Source organism: Dendropsophus ebraccatus, chromosome 12 (genome assembly GCF_027789765.1).
Source record: "Dendropsophus ebraccatus isolate aDenEbr1 chromosome 12, aDenEbr1.pat, whole genome shotgun sequence".
Taxonomy (NCBI): domain Eukaryota; kingdom Metazoa; phylum Chordata; class Amphibia; order Anura; family Hylidae; genus Dendropsophus; species Dendropsophus ebraccatus.
This window is the reverse complement of record NC_091465.1, coordinates 70,162,713-70,181,484: the sequence shown is the minus strand read 5'-3', so window position 1 is coordinate 70,181,484 and position 18,772 is coordinate 70,162,713. Positions and strand designations below refer to the sequence as shown.

The 18,772-nt window shown below is 46.7% G+C and overlaps 1 protein-coding gene across 1 annotated transcript in view; it reads right to left on the bottom strand.

Annotated features, from left to right (window-relative positions):
• Nucleotides 1-18,772, bottom strand: part of LOC138768744 (uncharacterized) — a 103,799-nt gene that overhangs the window by 60,034 nt on the left and 24,993 nt on the right. The window contains exons 31-39 of the mRNA XM_069946698.1: nt 17,610-17,738; nt 7,520-8,945; nt 5,198-5,247; nt 3,802-3,939; nt 3,561-3,686; nt 2,819-2,993; nt 1,313-1,413; nt 925-1,146; nt 90-264 (exon numbers count right to left, since the gene is read on the bottom strand). Coding sequence (XP_069802799.1) covers nt 90-264; nt 925-1,146; nt 1,313-1,413; nt 2,819-2,993; nt 3,561-3,686; nt 3,802-3,939; nt 5,198-5,247; nt 7,520-8,945; nt 17,610-17,738 — 2,542 coding nt within the window. The remainder of the gene's footprint in view (nt 1-89; nt 265-924; nt 1,147-1,312; nt 1,414-2,818; nt 2,994-3,560; nt 3,687-3,801; nt 3,940-5,197; nt 5,248-7,519; nt 8,946-17,609; nt 17,739-18,772) is intronic.

Here is an 18,772-nt window from a genome sequence, read left to right as displayed (position 1 = left end):
GAGTAATGAGTAGAATGTAAAGACATCTAGATCCAAAATATAAGGCAATAAATAAAACATAAGGCAAAAAAACATCAATGTGTTCTTACCCCTTTACACATGTATTTTGGGAAGCATCATAGTAGAGGTCAGGTGGGCAGATACAAGCTTCATTCAGTTGGATAGAAGGTTTAATTTTCAGGAGCTCAGTTGTAAATTCAGCACAATCTTGTTGTGAAAATTCCTCTTCTGTAGCAAGAACCATATCCCCTTCACAAGATGGAGCTATATGTGAAATAGAAAAAGATGGTCTATGTCTATATAAGGATATACAGAGTTTGGCCCATTCAGTAAAGGGATAGTTCAGAAAAAAAAATATTTCATATCAACTGGTGCCAGAAAGTGCCAGAGATTTGTAATTTAGTTTTATTAAAAAAATCTCAAGTCTTCAAGTACTTATCAGCTGCTGTATGTCCTACAGGAAGTGGTGGATTTTTTTCCAGTCTGACACAGTGCTCTCTGCTGCCACCTCTGTCCATGTCAGGAACTGTCCAGAGCAGTAGCAGACAGAACATAGAAAACCTCTCCTGACATGGACAGATGTGGCAGGAGAGAGCACTGTCTCAGACAGGAAAGAATACACCACTTCCTGCAGGACATACAGCAGCTGATAAGTACTGGAAGACTTGAAATATTTTAATAGAAGTAAATAACAAATCTCTGGCACTTTCTGGTACCAGCTGATTTAAAAGAATTTTTTTTGAACTACCCCTTTAAACAAGTTAAAGAGAAGCCTGATGGACTGACTATCCAGGGTGGAAACGCCATTTATTATAATGATATTGCAGTGCCAGAAAACTGACATGATTGCAGTAAGAAGATCCTCCAATGTCTCTACTGAATATGTTGCGAATTTAATTTATCAAAAAAAAAAAAAAAACTTACTGCAGTCTGAGAACGAAGAACTGACTGCAGCAAATACTCCTGCCTGGGCACAACGATAAGCATAGTCGGCCAAAGCTGCACAGAGTCCATTCTCCTCATTGTTGTAGACACTGTTGGCGCAAGAGACCTTGTAGGAGTGGGAGTCAATCAGAAGAACGCAGTCTTCAAAGATGGAGTTGTCCAAAGCATCAGAGCAGAGCAGATCAGCAGATACTTTTTTATCTGATAGAGAACAAAAAGAAATGAGTCAAATTCATGTAAGCAAGCAGTGACATGCTTGTTGTTATCTTCCTACAAAGGATGTGTGTCTATGGATACATTCAGCATATACAGCTAAACGTAGGCCCTTACTGGCTATAAGTACTAAAACTATTAATATTATAGTTACCTTTGTCTTCTTGTTTTATGTCATGTTCAGAACAGGAAGGTTGTGTCTTCCAGGATTTGCTGAAAAAGCTGGAGACCGTCTCCGTCATATCATTTGAGCTCCTGCAAAGCAAAGAAAATAAATATATTTGTTTATATACAAGGTGTGTACTAGAAATGAGCGGACTTTTCCGATTTCTGGTTCGTGAGAACCAGAACGATCGGCGTCGGATTCCCGCTGTCTGCTCGTTCCTGCAGCGGGTGGATACCTCCTAAGGAACGCCTGGAAAAATGGGATACAGCCATTGGCATTGGTTGTATCCCAGTTTTCCAGGCGTTCCTTAGGAGGTATCCACCCGCTGCATGGAGCGAGCAGACAGCGGGAATCCGACGCCGATCGTTCTGGTTCTCACGAACCAGAAATCGGAAAAGTCCGCTCATCTCTAGTGTGTACATGGATGGCTTCTTTTCTATAGACTTTAACACATAGATGGGGATCCTTCAGTCCTCCAGCTGTTGCAAAATTATTAGTTGCCCAAGCATGATGGGAATTGGTGTTTCGCAACAGCTGGAAAGCCAAAGCTTCCCCATGGTTTGTGAATTTTGACCAAGTATGTGAATTTTGACCAAGAATTCTCCAGTTTAAGTACTTGACTTCCACCTCTAGGCTATGTTCACACACCGTATAGAGACCGGCCGTTCCGTGACTTAAGTACCGGCCGGATGATCTTTCCGGCCGCAGAGCTCTGATGTGGGCGCATCAGTGCGCGTCCGCATCAGAGATTCCCACAGCACACTATGAAGTGAGCGGCCGGAGCCGCTCGCTTCACTGTGTGAACTGACAGGGTTTCCTACGGCCGCAATTCATTGAATTGCTGCCGCAGAAAACTGACATGTCAGTTATTTGCGGCGCCGCATGAGATCCCGGCCAGAGAATATACGATGTGTATACGCTCCGGCCGGGATCCCATTGAAAATAAGGCTATGTTCCCCTCCACACAAAGTACGGCCGTTGTTGCAATCGGCAACAACTGCCGTACTTTTACGTAGTGTGAACATAGCCCTAAAGTGCTTTCATAACCTGATAGAAAATTAGTTTTCTAAACTGGACAACACTTTCACTTTCTCATGCATAATAGAGTAAAGGCCCTATTACACAGGCCGATCAGGAGGAGCAAGCGAGCGCCCACCAGTCACATCAGCACTTGCTTGCTCCTTGTTCCTTGCTTGCTGCCAGCGCTATTACAAGCACAGACAGTAAGTGGAACATGGGGAGCTGTGGGAGGGGCTGGGCTGGGGAGCCCATAAAAGATAGCGGCAGTCTGCTGCCGCCACTCCTATCACACAGAGCGACTGGCCAGCAGACCGTCGTTATTGTTACGAAAAATTTCAACATGTTGAAAGAAAAGGATCTTGTTGCCTTTTAACAGTAGCTATTACACCAGTAATCAGCCGAATATGGCCGATAATCGCTTGGTGTAATAGGGCCTTAAGACATTAATAAATGGGCACTGGGAAACCAACTTACTTGTAATCATCATTACGATTGTCATTATAGGTACCGCACAAGCCACTGGTTGAGCCCTTGTTGATGGCCTCAATGATGACGTATAGGCGGTTAAGAGCAGAGTCATACTGCACGTTGAACAATGGGCTTGCCACATCCAGGAAGGTGGAGGAACTTCTTAAAATAGTAAGAGTATCTGGAAAGAGAGAAAATTCATATATTATTATTGTCGTCAAAGTAACGGTAGAAATATGAGGCTTGATGCACTTTTAAGAAACTTTGTAATTGGGTTTATTAGGTAAATATGCCATTATCTGCAATCAAAAAGACTTTCCCCAGGTCCCCCCCCCCCTTCTCTCTCTCATCCACTGCTCATTATCAGGAAATCTTGACTCTTTTACATCACTCGAGCCCTGTCTGTTCTATGGAGAGAAGAGGAGGGAGATTAGTCACCAGCAGAGAACAAAAGATTACACAGTGGGAGCTGTGAGAAAGCCGGTATTCAGAGGTCAGAGAGGTCAGTGCTGACTTCAGAGGAGATAGCCCGGTGATGTAGCTGTAATTTAACTCTTTGTTGTCCTGTTTTGGTGCCTCATCTCCCTCCTCACCTCCCCTCTCCATAAGAGAACCATGAAGACAGGGGGGGGGGGGCTTCAAACTGCTTTTTCACCCAAATACAAAGCTTCTTAAAATCGCCTGTACTATTGTTTTCTCCAAAAAAAGTGACACTTTAACAAGACTGCATATGGTTATATTCACATACTTAATATAGAATACGGAATATCTGTTTCCCCATCCGACGTGATTTTTCCATCATGATGAAGCATTAGCTTGGCCTGTGATGGGATGTAGATTTCCACGGATTCAATGCAAACTGCATGTTCATCCTAAAGTAGAAAATTAAAGAAAAAATAAAGGATTAAGGAACCAAAAATTCTAAATAAATGTAGGCTCTTGTCTTCCACATCATGGGAATGGGATACCTACATATTTGCCACCGTGCAGCTCAGAACAGAGTTTATTGTTCAGGCTGATCGTGAAGGCGGTTGTCTTGACCAAAATGTAATTACAATCGCCAGGAGTTTCATACAGAGTCCCATCAAAAGTGCGAATCATCTGGTAACCAGTTACTGAACAGATCCCTGCAATGCAGAATGCACAAAACATCATAGATTGTAAAATATATATATCACAATGATGCTCTGTAGGGCTATGTTCCCACAACATCTTATTAGATGTTTAAGCTGTTACTTTGCCTAAATATTATATCACAATGATACTACTTGATAGAATGAAGAAACTTTATAGCTTTGTTCACAGAATTCACGGCCATTATTTGATATTTAAACTAACGGCCATTGTTTTTTTTGTTTTTTTTTAACAAATAACAGACGTCGTTTTACATACTTTGCCGTACATAATTTAAGTTTAGGTTGAATGATGGCCAAGTTCAACACCCTTTTGGGTGTGGCTATTATTAAAGGTCCATTGAATTTTGTTGAAAAAAATGGCAAAAGGACGTCTAAAAAAAAACTGTATGTGAAGAACTTCAAATAATGACTGTTGTTCGCTAAATAACGGCCGCCAACAAATGTCCTGATTATTAAAGGGAATCTGTCACTAGGTTTATGCTGCCTTAAATGAAGACAGCATACACTAGTGACGGAAATGCTGAGCAGGTTGGTGTATTACTCGTTTAATTCTGTTCAGTCGTTCTCCTAATATGCAAGAGAATGGGATTCTTGCCACACCACTCGCCAGTTGACTGCCTATACACAGCATGGATACATAACTGCCAATCAGCAGCTGGTGGGCGGAATTTTCTGCTTCTCATGAATATCTAGGACTACTAAGCACATGCACATAATGGAGAGGACTACTTATTGTCCATGTTATTCAGGAGGATATCTCTGGATCAGCTGCACAGAACTATGTAAGTGATACATCATTCTGCTCAGCTTCTCTGTCACTAGTTTATGCTATCCCTAGATAGGACAGCATAATCCTACTGACAGAGTCTCTTTAATTTGACAGCCGATGTAAACAACAGCATTATTGTATGCATTGTGTAAACTAATGGCTGTTGTTTCCATAGACTTCAATAGAAATCATCAAAGACTGAAAACAACGGCCGTTATTTTGAGTATCAAATAACGGCCGTTAATTTAATTAAAAAAGACAATGTGGGAGATTTATCAAACATGGTGTAAAGTGAAACTGGCTCAGTTGCCCCTAGCAACCAATCAGATTCCACCTTTTATTCCTCACAGACTCTTTGGAAAATGAAAGGTGGAATCTGATTGGTTGCTAGGGGCAACTGAGCCAGTTTCACTTTACACCATGTTTGATAAATCTCCCCCAATGTCTATAACTGAAATGCGTGACAAATAATAAAATTACCTGGGCAGTTCAGATTTTTCACACAGGTCAGGGCACCATCATTGCAGGTACTAGAAAGTTAAAACATCATAAACTGTAGCTTACAATGACTTCAACTGAATGTAATAACATTTCATAGTAATTTACAAATACACCACATAGAAGTCACACTGTTTCACAAAATCCACAACTTTTGCATCGAAGGGTATCCTAAGGAGAGGGGGGGTAATCATTTATGATGTCCTTTAAGAATCACAACCAGAGGACACTGCTGGTCCATAATGTATGGGGAACAAGCTAGTGGACTATCATTTGTTGTTGTTGTTTTTTTGTTGTTTTGTTATTTTTGGTCTATACCTAATATGTTTAGAACAATGAAGCCATATGTGATAGAGAACCATAAGAGACACTGAGTCAGTGATAATACCATATCATATACTCCCTGATTAACCCTTAGGGGACACAGCCAGTTTTCATTTTTGCACTTTCGTTTTTTTCTCCTCGTGTATATAAGGCCATAGCGCCTGCATTTTTCCACCTAGAGACCCAAATAAGCCCTTATTTCTTGCGCAACTAATTGTACTTTGCTATGGCAGATGTAATTTTTGCCTAAAATGTGCCAGGAAACCAGAAAAAAATTATATGTGTGGTGAAATTGAAAAAAAAAATGATTTTTATTTATTTGGCGGGGGGGGGGGGGGGTTGTTTTTACTCCGTTCGCCCTAGGGTAAAACTGACTTGTTATATATTTTCCTTAAGTTGTTACGATTACAACGATATGTAACTTGTATAACTTTTATTTGATTTGATGGCTTGTAAAAAATTAAAACCTTTTAAAGAAAATATATGTTCCTTAAAATCGCTCCATTCCCAGGCTTATAGCGCATTTATCCTTTGGTCTATGGGGCTGTGTCAGGTGTTAGTTTTTGCACCATGATGTGATCTTTCTATCGGTACCTTGATTGCGCATATACGACTTTTTGATCGCTTTTTATTACAATTATTCTGGATTTGATGCGACCAAAAATGCGCAATTTTGCACTTTGGAATTTTTTTACGCTTACGCCCTTTACCGTGCGAGATCAGGAATGTGATTAATTAATAGTTCGGGCGATTACGCACGCGGCGATAGCAAACATGTTTATTTATTTCTTTATTTATTTACTTTTATTTATAACCTGGGAAAAGGGGGGTGATTCACACTTTTATTAGGGGAGGGGATTTTGTGTTATTAAAAATAAAATTTTCTTTTACTTTACACATATACTAGAAGCCCCCCTGGGGTTACAGTTATTCCCCCTGGGGTTAGGGTTATTCCCCCTGGGGGACTTCTAGTATATGCACTCTGATTTCTCATAGAGATCCATGCAGTACAGTGAGGCTATGTTCACACTACGTACGAATCCGTATGCATTTCGTACGGCGCCGTACATGTACGGCTAAAACAACGGGCGTGCGAATATTCGATGTGCGGGCGGATGCGTACGCAGTGTGTACGCAATGCGTACGCATTGCGAACGTACGCCCGTAGTCTACTTACGCTTCCTGAGCCCCCTACGAAGCGATCTGACAGCGGTCTTTCACTTGGAAATCTTCACCTAGCCCCGGACTCCCCACAGAACCTTTTGGATCGGCATAGAAGAGCGGACAAATGAAGAAATCACCACTTCGTACGGAGCCGCGGGATACGCTACGGGCGTAAGTTACAAGCCTTCCGGCTAAAACAATGGTCTGGTTCATTTCTTACGGCGCCGTATACGATCCCGGCGTACATTCGTACGAAGTGTGAACTGTGCGGCCGGGATCGTATACTTTGCATTGTACGCTAATTATGTAAGTTTCCGGCCGCATATTCACAGAGCGCACTACGGCCGGAAGCTTTCGTAGTGTGAACATAGCCTTATACTGCATGAATCCATGAGATCAGTGTTCTATTGCTATCAGCCGAAAGCAATAGAATGCCGAGCCGGGATCAGCGCCATTACGGCGCAGACCCCGGCCCGGGATGGATGCGGGGATCGCCCCCCCATAATCGCTCTGCGGGGGGGGGGGCAATCCCCCCACTAGACCACCAGGTATGACGATTACCAAGTATTTAGAAGCAGCTGTCAACTTTGACAGCTGCTTCTAAGTACTTAATTAGCCGGCACGGCGATCGGACCATGCCCGCCGCGCGACCCCCCTCTGAACTCCCATAGCGGCACCAGGACGTTCAGTAACGTCCTGGTGCAGCTATGGGTTAAATGCAGCTGAACTATTTGTAACTATGGGAAGAGATTATTATTATATTTTTCTGATAAGAAGTTTACATACATAAAATAAAGTGAAGAGAATTTAACGTACCAGGAAACACAGTTAAGTTCTATGGTTTTTCCATGAGGCACAGAATCTTTGTTGAATGTGCAAGATTTTTTAGGTTCAGATGGTTCGGGTTCAGGGCTTATCACTGGTTCCTCAGGCTGCTCAGGCTCAGGGAGTATCACTGGTTCCTCAGGCTGCTCAGGTTCAGGGATTATCACTGGTTCCTCAGGCTGCTTAGGTTCAGGGTTTATCACTGGTTCCTCAGGCTTCTCAGGTTCAGGGAGTATTACTGGTTCCTCAGGCTGCTCAGGCTCAGGGATTATCACTGGTTCCTCAGGCTGCTCAGGTTCAGGGATTATCACTGGTTCCTCAGGCTGCTCAGGCTCAGGGCTTATCACTGGTTCCTCGGGTTGCTCAGGCTCAGGGAGTATCACTGGTTCCTCAGGCTGCTCAGGCTCAGGGAGTATCACTGGTTCCTCAGGTTGCTTAGGTTCAGGGCTTATCACTGGTTCCTCAGGCTGCTCAGGCTCAGGGCTTATCACTGGTTCCTCAGGCTGCTCAGGCTCAGGGCTTATCACTGGTTCCTGAGGCTGCTCAGGCTCAGGGCTTATCACTGGTTCCTGAGGCTGCTCAGGCTCAGGGATTATCACTGGTTCCTGAGGCTGCTCAGGCTCAGGGCTTATCACTGGTTCCTCGGGTTGCTCAGGCTCAGGGCTTATCACTGGTTCCTCGGGTTGCTCAGGCTCAGGGATTATCACTGGTTCCTCAGGCTGCTTAGGTTCAGGGAGTATCACTGGTTCCTCAGGCTGCTCAGGCTCAGGGAGTATCACTGGTTCCTCAGGCTGCTCAGGCTCAGGGCTTATCACTGGTTCCTCAGGCTGCTCAGGCTCAGGGCTTATCACTGGTTCCTCAGGCTGCTCAGGCTCAGGGATTATCACTGGTTCCTCAGGCTGCTCAGGCTCAGGGAGTATCACTGGTTCCTCAGGCTGCTTAGGTTCAGGGAGTATCACTGGTTCCTCAGGCTGCTCAGGCTCAGGGATTATCACTGGTTCCTCAGGCTGCTTAGGTTCAGGGCTTATCACTGGTTCCTCAGGCTGCTCAGGCTCAGGGCTTATCACTGGTTCCTCAGGCTGCTCAGGTTCAGGGATTATCACTGGTTCCTCAGGCTGCTCAGGCTCAGGGAGTATCACTGGTTCCTCAGGCTGCTCAGGTTCAGGGATTATCACTGGTTCCTCAGGCTGCTCAGGCTCAGGGCTTATCACTGGTTCCTCAGGCTGCTCAGGCTCAGGGCTTATCACTGGTTCCTCAGGCTGCTCAGGCTCAGGGCTTATCACTGGTTCCTCAGGCTGCTCAGGCTCAGGGATTATCACTGGCTCCTCGGGTTGCTTTGGCTCAGGGCTTATCACTGGTTCCTCAGGCTCCTCTGGCTCAGAGGGGATTTTCGGCCCTTCAGGCTCAGGTTCCTCTGCTAAATAAAACAATAAAAGCAAATATGTGAACTATAAAGCCGGCTTTTGTCCTAAGAGTAGATAAATACACTTTACACACAAATACATATTGTTAAAATGTATTTTAAATAGATATGTGAGAAGCAGATAGATAGATAGATAGATAGATAGATAGGAGATAGATAGATAGATAGATAGATAGTAGATAGATAGGGGATAGATAGATAGATAGATAGATAGATAGATAGATAGATAGATAGATAGATAGATAGATAGATATGAGTGAGAGATAGATAGATAGATAGATAGACAGATAGGAGATAGATAGATAGATAGATAGATAGATAGATAGATAGATAGATAGATATGAGTGAGAGATAGATAGATAGATAGATAGATAGGAGATAGATAGATAGATAGATAGATAGATAGATAGATAGATAGATAGATAGATAGACAGATAGGAGATAGATAGATAGATAGGAGATAGATAGATAGATAGATATGAGTGAGAGATAGATAGATAGATAGATAGATAGATAGATAGATAGATAGATAAGCAGTAGAAGTGAAGGCACTTGAAAATGGCGGATACCCCGCCGAAACGTCGTGCTATGCTGTGCTGCACTTTATGAATGTTTTGTTCTTTTGAATAAACCTCCACGTTTTTGAAGCTATTTGGTGTGCCGCTGATCATCACTACTTTATAGATAGATAGATAGATAGATAGATAGATAGATAGAAGATAGATAGATAACAGATAGATAGATAGATAGATAGATAGATATGAGTGAGTGAGTGAGTGAGTGAGTGAGAGATAGATAGATAGATAGATAGATAGATAGATAGATAGATAGATGATAGATAATAGATAGATACAGTAGATAGATAGATAGATAGATAGATAGATAGATGATAGATAATAGATAGATACAGTAGATAGATAGATAGATAGATAGATAGATAGATAGATAGATAGATAGGAGATAGATAGATAGAGAGATAGATAGATAGATAATAGATAGATAGATAGATAGATAGATAGGAGATAGATAATAGATACATACGATAGATAGATAGATAGATAGATAGATAGATAGATAGATAGATAGAATGCATCAACATGGTAGGTGTGGCAGAACGTTTTTTATGCTACTTGGTACATGTACAGAAGAAAATGTCCCAAAAAATTGTGTTCATTTTCATTTGCAATGGTTGTGAATGGAAGTTTATACACCTTCCAATATCATGAAATGTTCCTTGCTGATGTATTATAGTTTTTTTTTTCATACATTTTTTTTTTCTTTTCTCCTAAAGGAATACCTACACTTACAGTATGAATGATAATGGTTAGGCACAGCGTCTGTTCAGCAAATCAACTTACTCTCTACTCCTTCTGTTACCCTTGCACTAGGATCTTGAAACAACAATTGCGCAGTCTGGGGGACGATCATCGGTTCTATTGTGTTTTCAGGACTATAAGTGGGAACAATGCCAAAGTCCAAGTCTATGTCTTCAATAGATGACTTTTCATGGTCTTTGAGAGGTAAATGGAAATAGATTCAAGGGTAAAAATGTCTTTCCAAGCTAAAAAGAATTAGAATTTAACTCTCATAGCCTGAAAATGTTATCTAATAACATAATATATGTCAGGAAAGTTATGTGATGTCTAGAGATGAGCGAACCGGGTTCGGGTTCGAGTCCATCTGAACCCGAACGTTCGGTATTTGATTAGCTGTGGCTGCTGAACTTGGATAAAGCTCTAAGGTTGTCTGGAAAACATGGATACAGCCTATACTATATCCATGTTTTCCACATAGCCTTAGGGCTTTATCCAAGTTCAGCAGCCACCGCTAATCAAATGCCGAAAGTCCGGGTTCGGATGGACTCGAGCATGCTCCAGGTTAGCTCATCTCTAGTGATGTCCCAACACCAATCTTTTTGGAAATCTCCAGGGTGGCCACAATAAACATGTGAAGTCTTTAAAAAATGCAAAGTACTAGTAATACTAGTTGAAGTAACTAGCTGCATCTCTAGTATACATGATTTCTTGTTATTTTTTTATTTAAAAAATGTGTTGGTGAAAAGATCATTGTTCTGCCATCAACCTAATTTTTTCTTATGTGTATGGCCACCTTAAAAAGCCACCATCATCTCAGCCGGTGCCTTCAAATTTAGACTAAATCATGATAAATCATTATTTATAGAGTGTAGCGAAGCGGAGGTTACTGGTTGTACGGAATCTATTGTATATCATATAAGGTAGGAAGAAAGAGGCAGGAGAACTGAGGAAGAGATAGGCAGGATATGCACAGGAAAGCCTACTACCAGTAATGAATGTATTGAGTAGACTTTGGGGGAGATTTATCAACATGGTGTAAAGTGAAACTGGCTCAGTTGCCCCTAGCAACCATTCAGATTCCACCTTTCATTTTCCAAAGCATCTGTGAGGAATGAAACATGGAATCTGATTGGTTGCTAGGGGCAACTGAGCCAGTTTCACTTTACACCATGTTTGATAAATCTCCACCTTTATCTCTATCTCTGTGGGATAGGTCTTCCCCTACCATTTTATTGTAACCCAACCAGATTAAGCTTCCTCACCACCAGAAACCTGGGTGCCTAAAGTTCATTAAGACAGTCGTCAAGTGGACAGCAATTTATTTATGACAAATCTATGGCATAATTTATTCTACCCCGGATGACAGCCTATCCCTTCTTCCTGACTTTCCAGACCTCTTCTTCATCATATATTTTTCCTAGGGAACCCTAATTAGTTGTTGATAGCAACTAATACATTTGCATAATACCTGTATCCTTTAAAGGGACAGTGTCACATTTTTGATTTTTTTTTAATAAAAGGTATTTAGAGAAAATAAGTGTGTTCTATTTTTTTTTTTTTTTTTTTACATGGTGCTTGAGTGTTTTTTAATCAATTTGATGCCTGCACAGGGGGCTGCCATGTTTATAGTGTCTGTGTGTGACGTAATTTCACGACACACACACAGACACTATACGGCACCTCCAGAACATTGGAGTGAACCGACGGAGTCCGTCTGGTTCACTCACACTGGAGGCTCCGTCACTGTGTACTGCGCATGTGCATAGACATGCGCAGTACACAGCTGAAGTACATGGGGCAGGGTGGTGGGGCCATTTTCGTGAAGCCACTGGCCAGCAAGAGGCACGAGAGGGGAGGAGAGAGACCGCACAGTGAGTGTGCTGGAGAACACTGTGCAGCTCTCCCCCCCCCCCTCCCCCGCATCCCCCCACCAACCGTTCAGCGCACCGCCGGCGACGCCGCAGGCCAGGCAGGGGTGGTCTGGGTAGGACAGTCCCCCCCCGTACAGTCACCGGGCCGCTGTGAGCTTCGAGCACGGACAGGCTGTAATACACCGTCCCGGAAGCTCACAGCTGCAGCCCCTCGGTGCACTGACTTCTCTCCTGCTCGGTGAAATCATTGTTGCAGAGCAGGAGAGAAGTCCGTGCACAGAGTGGCTGCAGCTGTGAGCTTCCGGGACGGGGTATTAAAGCCTGTCCGTGCTCGAAGCTCACAGCTGCCCGGTGACTGTACGGGGGGGGACTGTCCTACCCAGACCACCCCTGCCTGGCCTGCGGCGTCGCCGGCGGTGTGCTGAACGGTCATCGGGGGGAAGCTCAACGCGGCCCTCTAACTGTACTGGGGAGCCTCTGCCCTGCCTTCTCCTCGTGCCCCCCCCCCCCCCCCCCCCCCGGTTGCTATCCGTGCCCCCACCACCACCAGTTGCTCCCCCTGTCACCCCAGCCTCCCCCTCCCCTGTCACCCCAGCCTTCTCCAGCCTCTCCCTCCTGTCACCCCAGCCTCTCCCTCCTGTCACCCCAGCCTCTCCCTCCTGTCACCCCAGCCTCCTCCAGCCTCTCCGTCCTGTCATCCCAGCCTCCTCCAGCCTCTCCCTCCTGTCATCCCAGCCTCCTCCAGCCTCTCCCTCCTGTCGCCTCAGCCTCCCCTGTCACCCCAGCCTCTCCCTCTTGTCACCCCAGCCTCTCCCTCCTGTCACCCCAGCCTCTCCCTCCTGTCACCCCAGCCTCCTCCAGCCTCTCCCTCCTGTCATCCCAGCCTCCTCCAGCCTCTCCCTCCTGTCATCCCAGCCTCCTCCAGCCTCTCCCTCTGTCACCCCAGCCTCCTCCAGCCTCTCCCTCCTGTCACCCCAGCCTCCTCCAGCCTCTCCCTCCTGTCACCCCAGCCTCCTCCAGCCTCTCCCTCCTGTCATCCCAGCCTCCTCCAGCCTCTCCCTCCTGTCACCCCAGCCTCCTCCAGCCTCTCCCTCCTGTCATCCCAGCCTTCTCCAGCCTCTCCCTCCTGTCACCCCAGCCTCTCCCTCCTGTCACCCCAGCCTCCTCCAGCCTCTCCCTCCTGTCACCCCAGCCTCTCCCTCCTGTCACCCCAGCCTCCTCCAGCCTCTCCCTCCTGTCATCCCAGCCTCCTCCAGCCTCTCCCTCCTGTCACCCCAGCCTCTCCCTCCTGTCATCCCAGCCTCCTCCAGCCTCTCCCTCCTGTCACCCCAGCCTCTCCCTCCTGTCACCCCAGCCTCCTCCAGCCTCTCCCTCCTGTCACCCCAGCCTCCTCCAGCCTCTCCCTCCTGTCACCCCAGCCTCCTCCAGCCTCTCCCTCCTGTCATCCCAGCCTCCTCCAGCCTCTCCCTCCTGTCACCCCAGCCTCCTCCAGCCTCTCCCTCCTGTCATCCCAGCCTCCTCCAGCCTCTCCCTCCTGTCGCCTCAGCCTCCCCTGTCACCCCAGCCTCTCCCTCTTGTCACCCCAGCCTCTCCCTCCTGTCACCCCAGCCTCCTCCAGCCTCTCCCTCCTGTCACCCCAGCCTCCTCCAGCCTCTCCCTCCTGTCATCCCAGCCTCCTCCAGCCTCTCCCTCCTGTCACCCCAGCCTCTCCCTCCTGTCATCCCAGCCTCCTCCAGCCTCTCCCTCCTGTCACCCCAGCCTCTCCCTCTGTCACCCCAGCCTCCTCCAGCCTCTCCCTCCTGTCACCCCAGCCTCCTCCAGCCTCTCCCTCCTGTCACCCCAGCCTCCTCCAGCCTCTCCCTCCTGTCATCCCAGCCTCCTCCAGCCTCTCCCTCCTGTCACCCCAGCCTCCTCCAGCCTCTCCCTCCTGTCATCCCAGCCTTCTCCAGCCTCTCCCTCCTGTCACCCCAGCCTCTCCCTCCTGTCACCCCAGCCTCCTCCAGCCTCTCCCTCCTGTCACCCCAGCCTCTCCCTCCTGTCACCCCAGCCTCCTCCAGCCTCTCCCTCCTGTCATCCCAGCCTCCTCCAGCCTCTCCCTCCTGTCACCCCAGCCTCTCCCTCCTGTCATCCCAGCCTCCTCCAGCCTCTCCCTCCTGTCACCCCAGCCTCTCCCTCCTGTCACCCCAGCCTCCTCCAGCCTCTCCCTCCTGTCACCCCAGCCTCCTCCAGCCTCTCCCTCCTGTCATCCCAGCCTCCTCCAGCCTCTCCCTCCTGTCACCCCAGCCTCCTCCAGCCTCTCCCTCCTGTCATCCCAGCCTTCCCCAGCCTCTCCCTCCTGTCACCCCAGCCTCTCCCTCCTGTCACCCCAGCCTCTCCCTCCTGTCACCCCAGCCTCCTCCAGCCTCTCCCTCCTGTCATCCCAGCCTCCTCCAGCCTCTCCCTCCTGTCACCCCAGCCTCTCCCTCCTGTCATCCCAGCCTCCTCCAGCCTCTCCCTCCTGTCACCCCAGCCTCTCCCTCCTGTCACCCCAGCCTCCTCCAGCCTCTCCCTCCTGTCATCCTAGCCTCCTCCAGCCTCTCCCTCCTGTCACCCCAGCCTCTCCCTCCTGTCACCCCAGCCTCCTCCAGCCTCTCCCTCCTGTCATCCCAGCCTCCTCCAGCCTCTCCCTCCTGTCACCCCAGCCTCTCCCTCCTGTCACCCCAGCCTCCTCCAGCCTCTCCCTCCTGTCATCCCAGCCTCCTCCAGCCTCTCCCTCCTGTCACCCCAGCCTCCTCCAGCCTCTCCCTCCTGTCATCCCAGCCTCAACCTCCCCTGTCACCCCAGCCTCTCCCTCTTGTCACCCCAGCCTCTCCCTCCTGTCACCACAGCCTCCCCCTCCCCTGTCACCCCAGCCTCCTCCAGCTTCTCCCTCCTGTCACCCCAGCCTCTTCCAGCCTCCCCCCGTCACCCCAGCCTCTTCCAGCCTCCCCCCGTCACCCCAGCCTCTTCCAGCGAACAATAGCCTGTACATATACACACACACACATATATATATATATATATATATATATATATATATATATATATATAGAAACCGAGAAGAGGCAGCACTCCAATATGTGGTGAAAAACGGAAGATAATTTATTCACCCATCAATGTGCAACGTTTCGATCTCCCAATGAGATCTTGCTTGAAAAAGATCTCATTGGGAGATCGAAACGTTGCACATTGATGGGTGAATAAATTATCTTCCGTTTTTCACCACATATTGGAGTGCTGCCTCTTCTCGGTTTCTTTCATTACTAAGGTGGTCCTGGAGTCCGTCCACTGAGGTTGAAGCACCCACCTGAGCCACAGTGCCACACAGTGCCGTCCAGCCCTATATTCTTACTTTATATATATATATATATATATATATATATATATATATATATATATAGACAAACATATAGGCTACGTTCACACAACGTCAATAAACGGCCGCTAAGAAACTGCCATTATTGCTGCAATTTGACTGCAATGGCAATACATTGAAGTCAATGGGAGGACGGACGTCCAATGCACACACGGCCGTTTTTCAATGCGGTGTGTGCATTGGACGTCCGTCCTCCCATTGACTTCAATGCATTGCCATTGCAGTCAGTTAAATTGTGGCAAAAACGGCCGTTTTTTGGCAGCCGTTTATTGACGTTTTGTGAACCTAGCCATACACACATTAAGGCTATGTTCACACTACGTAAGTTTCCAGCCGTAGCGTGTTCCGTGAATAAGCGGCCGGAGACTTACGTAGTTTGCGTACAATGTAAAGTATTTGATCCCGGCTGCACAGTTCACACTACGTAAGAACTTACGCCAGGATCGTATACGGCGACATAAAAAATGAACCAGACCATTGTTTCCGGACGGAAATGCTGTAACTTACGCGCGTAGCGTAACATGCGGTCCCTTACGTAGTGGTGATTTCTTCTTTTTTCCACTCTTCTTTGCCGTTTCAAAAGGTTCTGTGTGGTGTCCGGGGCTAGGCGAAGCTTTCCAAGTAAAAGACCGCTGTCAGATCACTACGTATGCCGCTCGGGAAGCGTAAGTAGACTACGTACGGTCCGTATGTAGCCGGCCGCAACTAGCGTAAATCTCCGGCCGGAGTTTAACACGTATATATCCGGCCGTGAAAATATGCGTCCGGATATATACATAGTGTGAACATGGCCCTAGGCTACGTTCACACTATGTTCAACAGCATCCGTTGCATCCGTATCAGATGCAGGAACGTTCTTTATTCACAATTGATTTGGTGGCTGTGCCCGCAAATCAATTAGCCATTCACTCCAGTGCAATGTGCGGCCGTACTGCACATTGCGCTGTGTGAACAGCTGATGTTTCCAGACGCTGTTCAGTGAACAGTGTCCGGAAATAATGTCCAGGAACATTATTCTAACACCCGTTCTAAAGATCGGGCGTTAGAATAACGCTATGTCAACACAACGGGCGACATTGCATTGACTTCAATGCAATGCCACCCCTGCAGTAAAGAACGGACACTGAGGCAATTGCAATCAGCATCTGTTCTTTACTACAAAATGACGTTATGTGAACATAGCCATACACACATATATATATATATATATACACACACACATCTCTATCTATCTCCTATCTATCTTTCTATCTATCTATGGCTGCGTGCACACTACGGAAATGCCGCGTATAACCCGCGGCGTATTCCGTCGCTCGTCCCCGCCCGTGCCATAGACATGTCAATTCTTTTGACGGAATGCAGAATCCGCCGCGTGCGGAGATGAGCAACGGAATACGCCGCGGGTTATACGCGGCAATTCCGTAGTGTGCACGCACCCTATCTGTGTAATGTGTGACACAGCGGACACCAGAGAACAATACTCTGGTGCCTTTACTCTCCTGTATATGTATACCCTCTACCTGTGTAATGTGTGAAATGAGTTATCTGTATGAGTGTAACAACAATACTATGTGCATTCGGGGGATGGGCGGCTGTATGTGGTTCTGCAGCGAGTTGAGGTGTATTAGGAGGTTCTGCAGCAGCTGAGGTGTATTATCGGCTAGGGACATGCTTCTTGTATCTGTACTGCTGTGCAGACAACAACAAAATGGCTCTGCCCAACAGTACACATAATATCACCTTTCTCCTCTTTGTTCTTTTGTGAAAAGAGGGGGGAGGTGATGATGTCACAGCAGCTGAGCAGGGACTGCCTCTTTTTTTCAGCATCCCTATTTCAGGCTGCTTTTACCAGCAGTTTCCTGCTGGAGCTCCCCCTGGTGGCCATCACTGGGAAATATGGGAAATTCGATCGTTAATTTTTCATATTTCCTTACATGTAAAAAAAATAAAAAACACATATAAATTAACAAAAAAAAATAACAAATTCACTTTTAACACTTTCAAAAAATTTTTTTACTTGCCGACACATTCCCTTTAAGTTTAATAATTGAATATTAATGCACTTAGATGACGCTACCTTTGTTTTCTTTGGAGTGGTCTTCTTCGGACGATTCCTTGTTTCCTCCCTTTATCTTAATATCAATCTTTCCATTTCTTTCTTTGCTTCCACTTTCATGGCTAGTTTTACCTCCAACCTTAATCGTTCCTGTACAATGTAACAATGAAATAATTAGGCTAATTTAATAATTTATGTTCCATTGTTTAATTCTAAACCGCGACCGTTGTTGTAAAACTATGGCCGGAATAAATGGTCATGAACATTGATTTGTACATAGTGAAAGCATAGTCTTAAAGTGTGCTTGTCATCATAAAAAAAACTTTTGACATGTCCTTGAGTGTTCAGACCCGGTTCAGATCGCGGTTCTCTCCTGTCTGTGTGTTTTCTGATGAATTGGGCTCCTAATGTAAGTCTATAGAGCGCAACTTTTTTCACTGACACAGAGCGGGGTGCAGACCAGGCTGCAGCACGGTCCTCCTCCCACTGGTTCTCATGATCGGTACAGGTCGGAACATCCAGAGCGATGAAACCTTTTTACATGTCTCTATGACTTTACTACTTAGAGTCCTATTACACAAGCAGATGGCAGCCCGATCAACACTGTTAAAGAGCACCGATCTACTAGATCAGAGCTTGTTTACTGGGCCTTTTACACGGTCCGATAATCGTTTAGTAAGAGCTGCACGGACAGTTAGCGATTTTCATGCAGCCCTTGCCCGACCAGATTTCATTACCTGTCCATTTCCCAGTGTTCTCCAGCACTCTGTTTCCTCCCCGATCACATGTGCTGCAGCTTCAGCGCGGCCTGTCTGAGCTGACAGGCTGCTCCGCCAATCATTGGCTGGGACCACAAGGGCTAGTGATTGGCTAAGCGGCCTGTCAGCTCAGACAGGCCGCTCTGAAGCTGCAGCACACGGGATTGGGGAGGAAACAGAGCACAGGAAAAGACTGGAAGCGTGGACAGGTCATGCATCGTTCACACATCGGTATTACACTTAGCAATGCATATTAGGTAGGTATGGTCCGAACCCGCCAAGGTTCGGGTTCGGTCTATGGCTATAGCTGTATCCCAGTTTTCCAGGCGTTCCTCCCGCTGGATCCGCCCGCTGCACGGAGCGGGCAGACAGCGGTAATCAATGCGGATGGTTCGGGTTTGTACGAACTCCGTACGAACTCGGTTC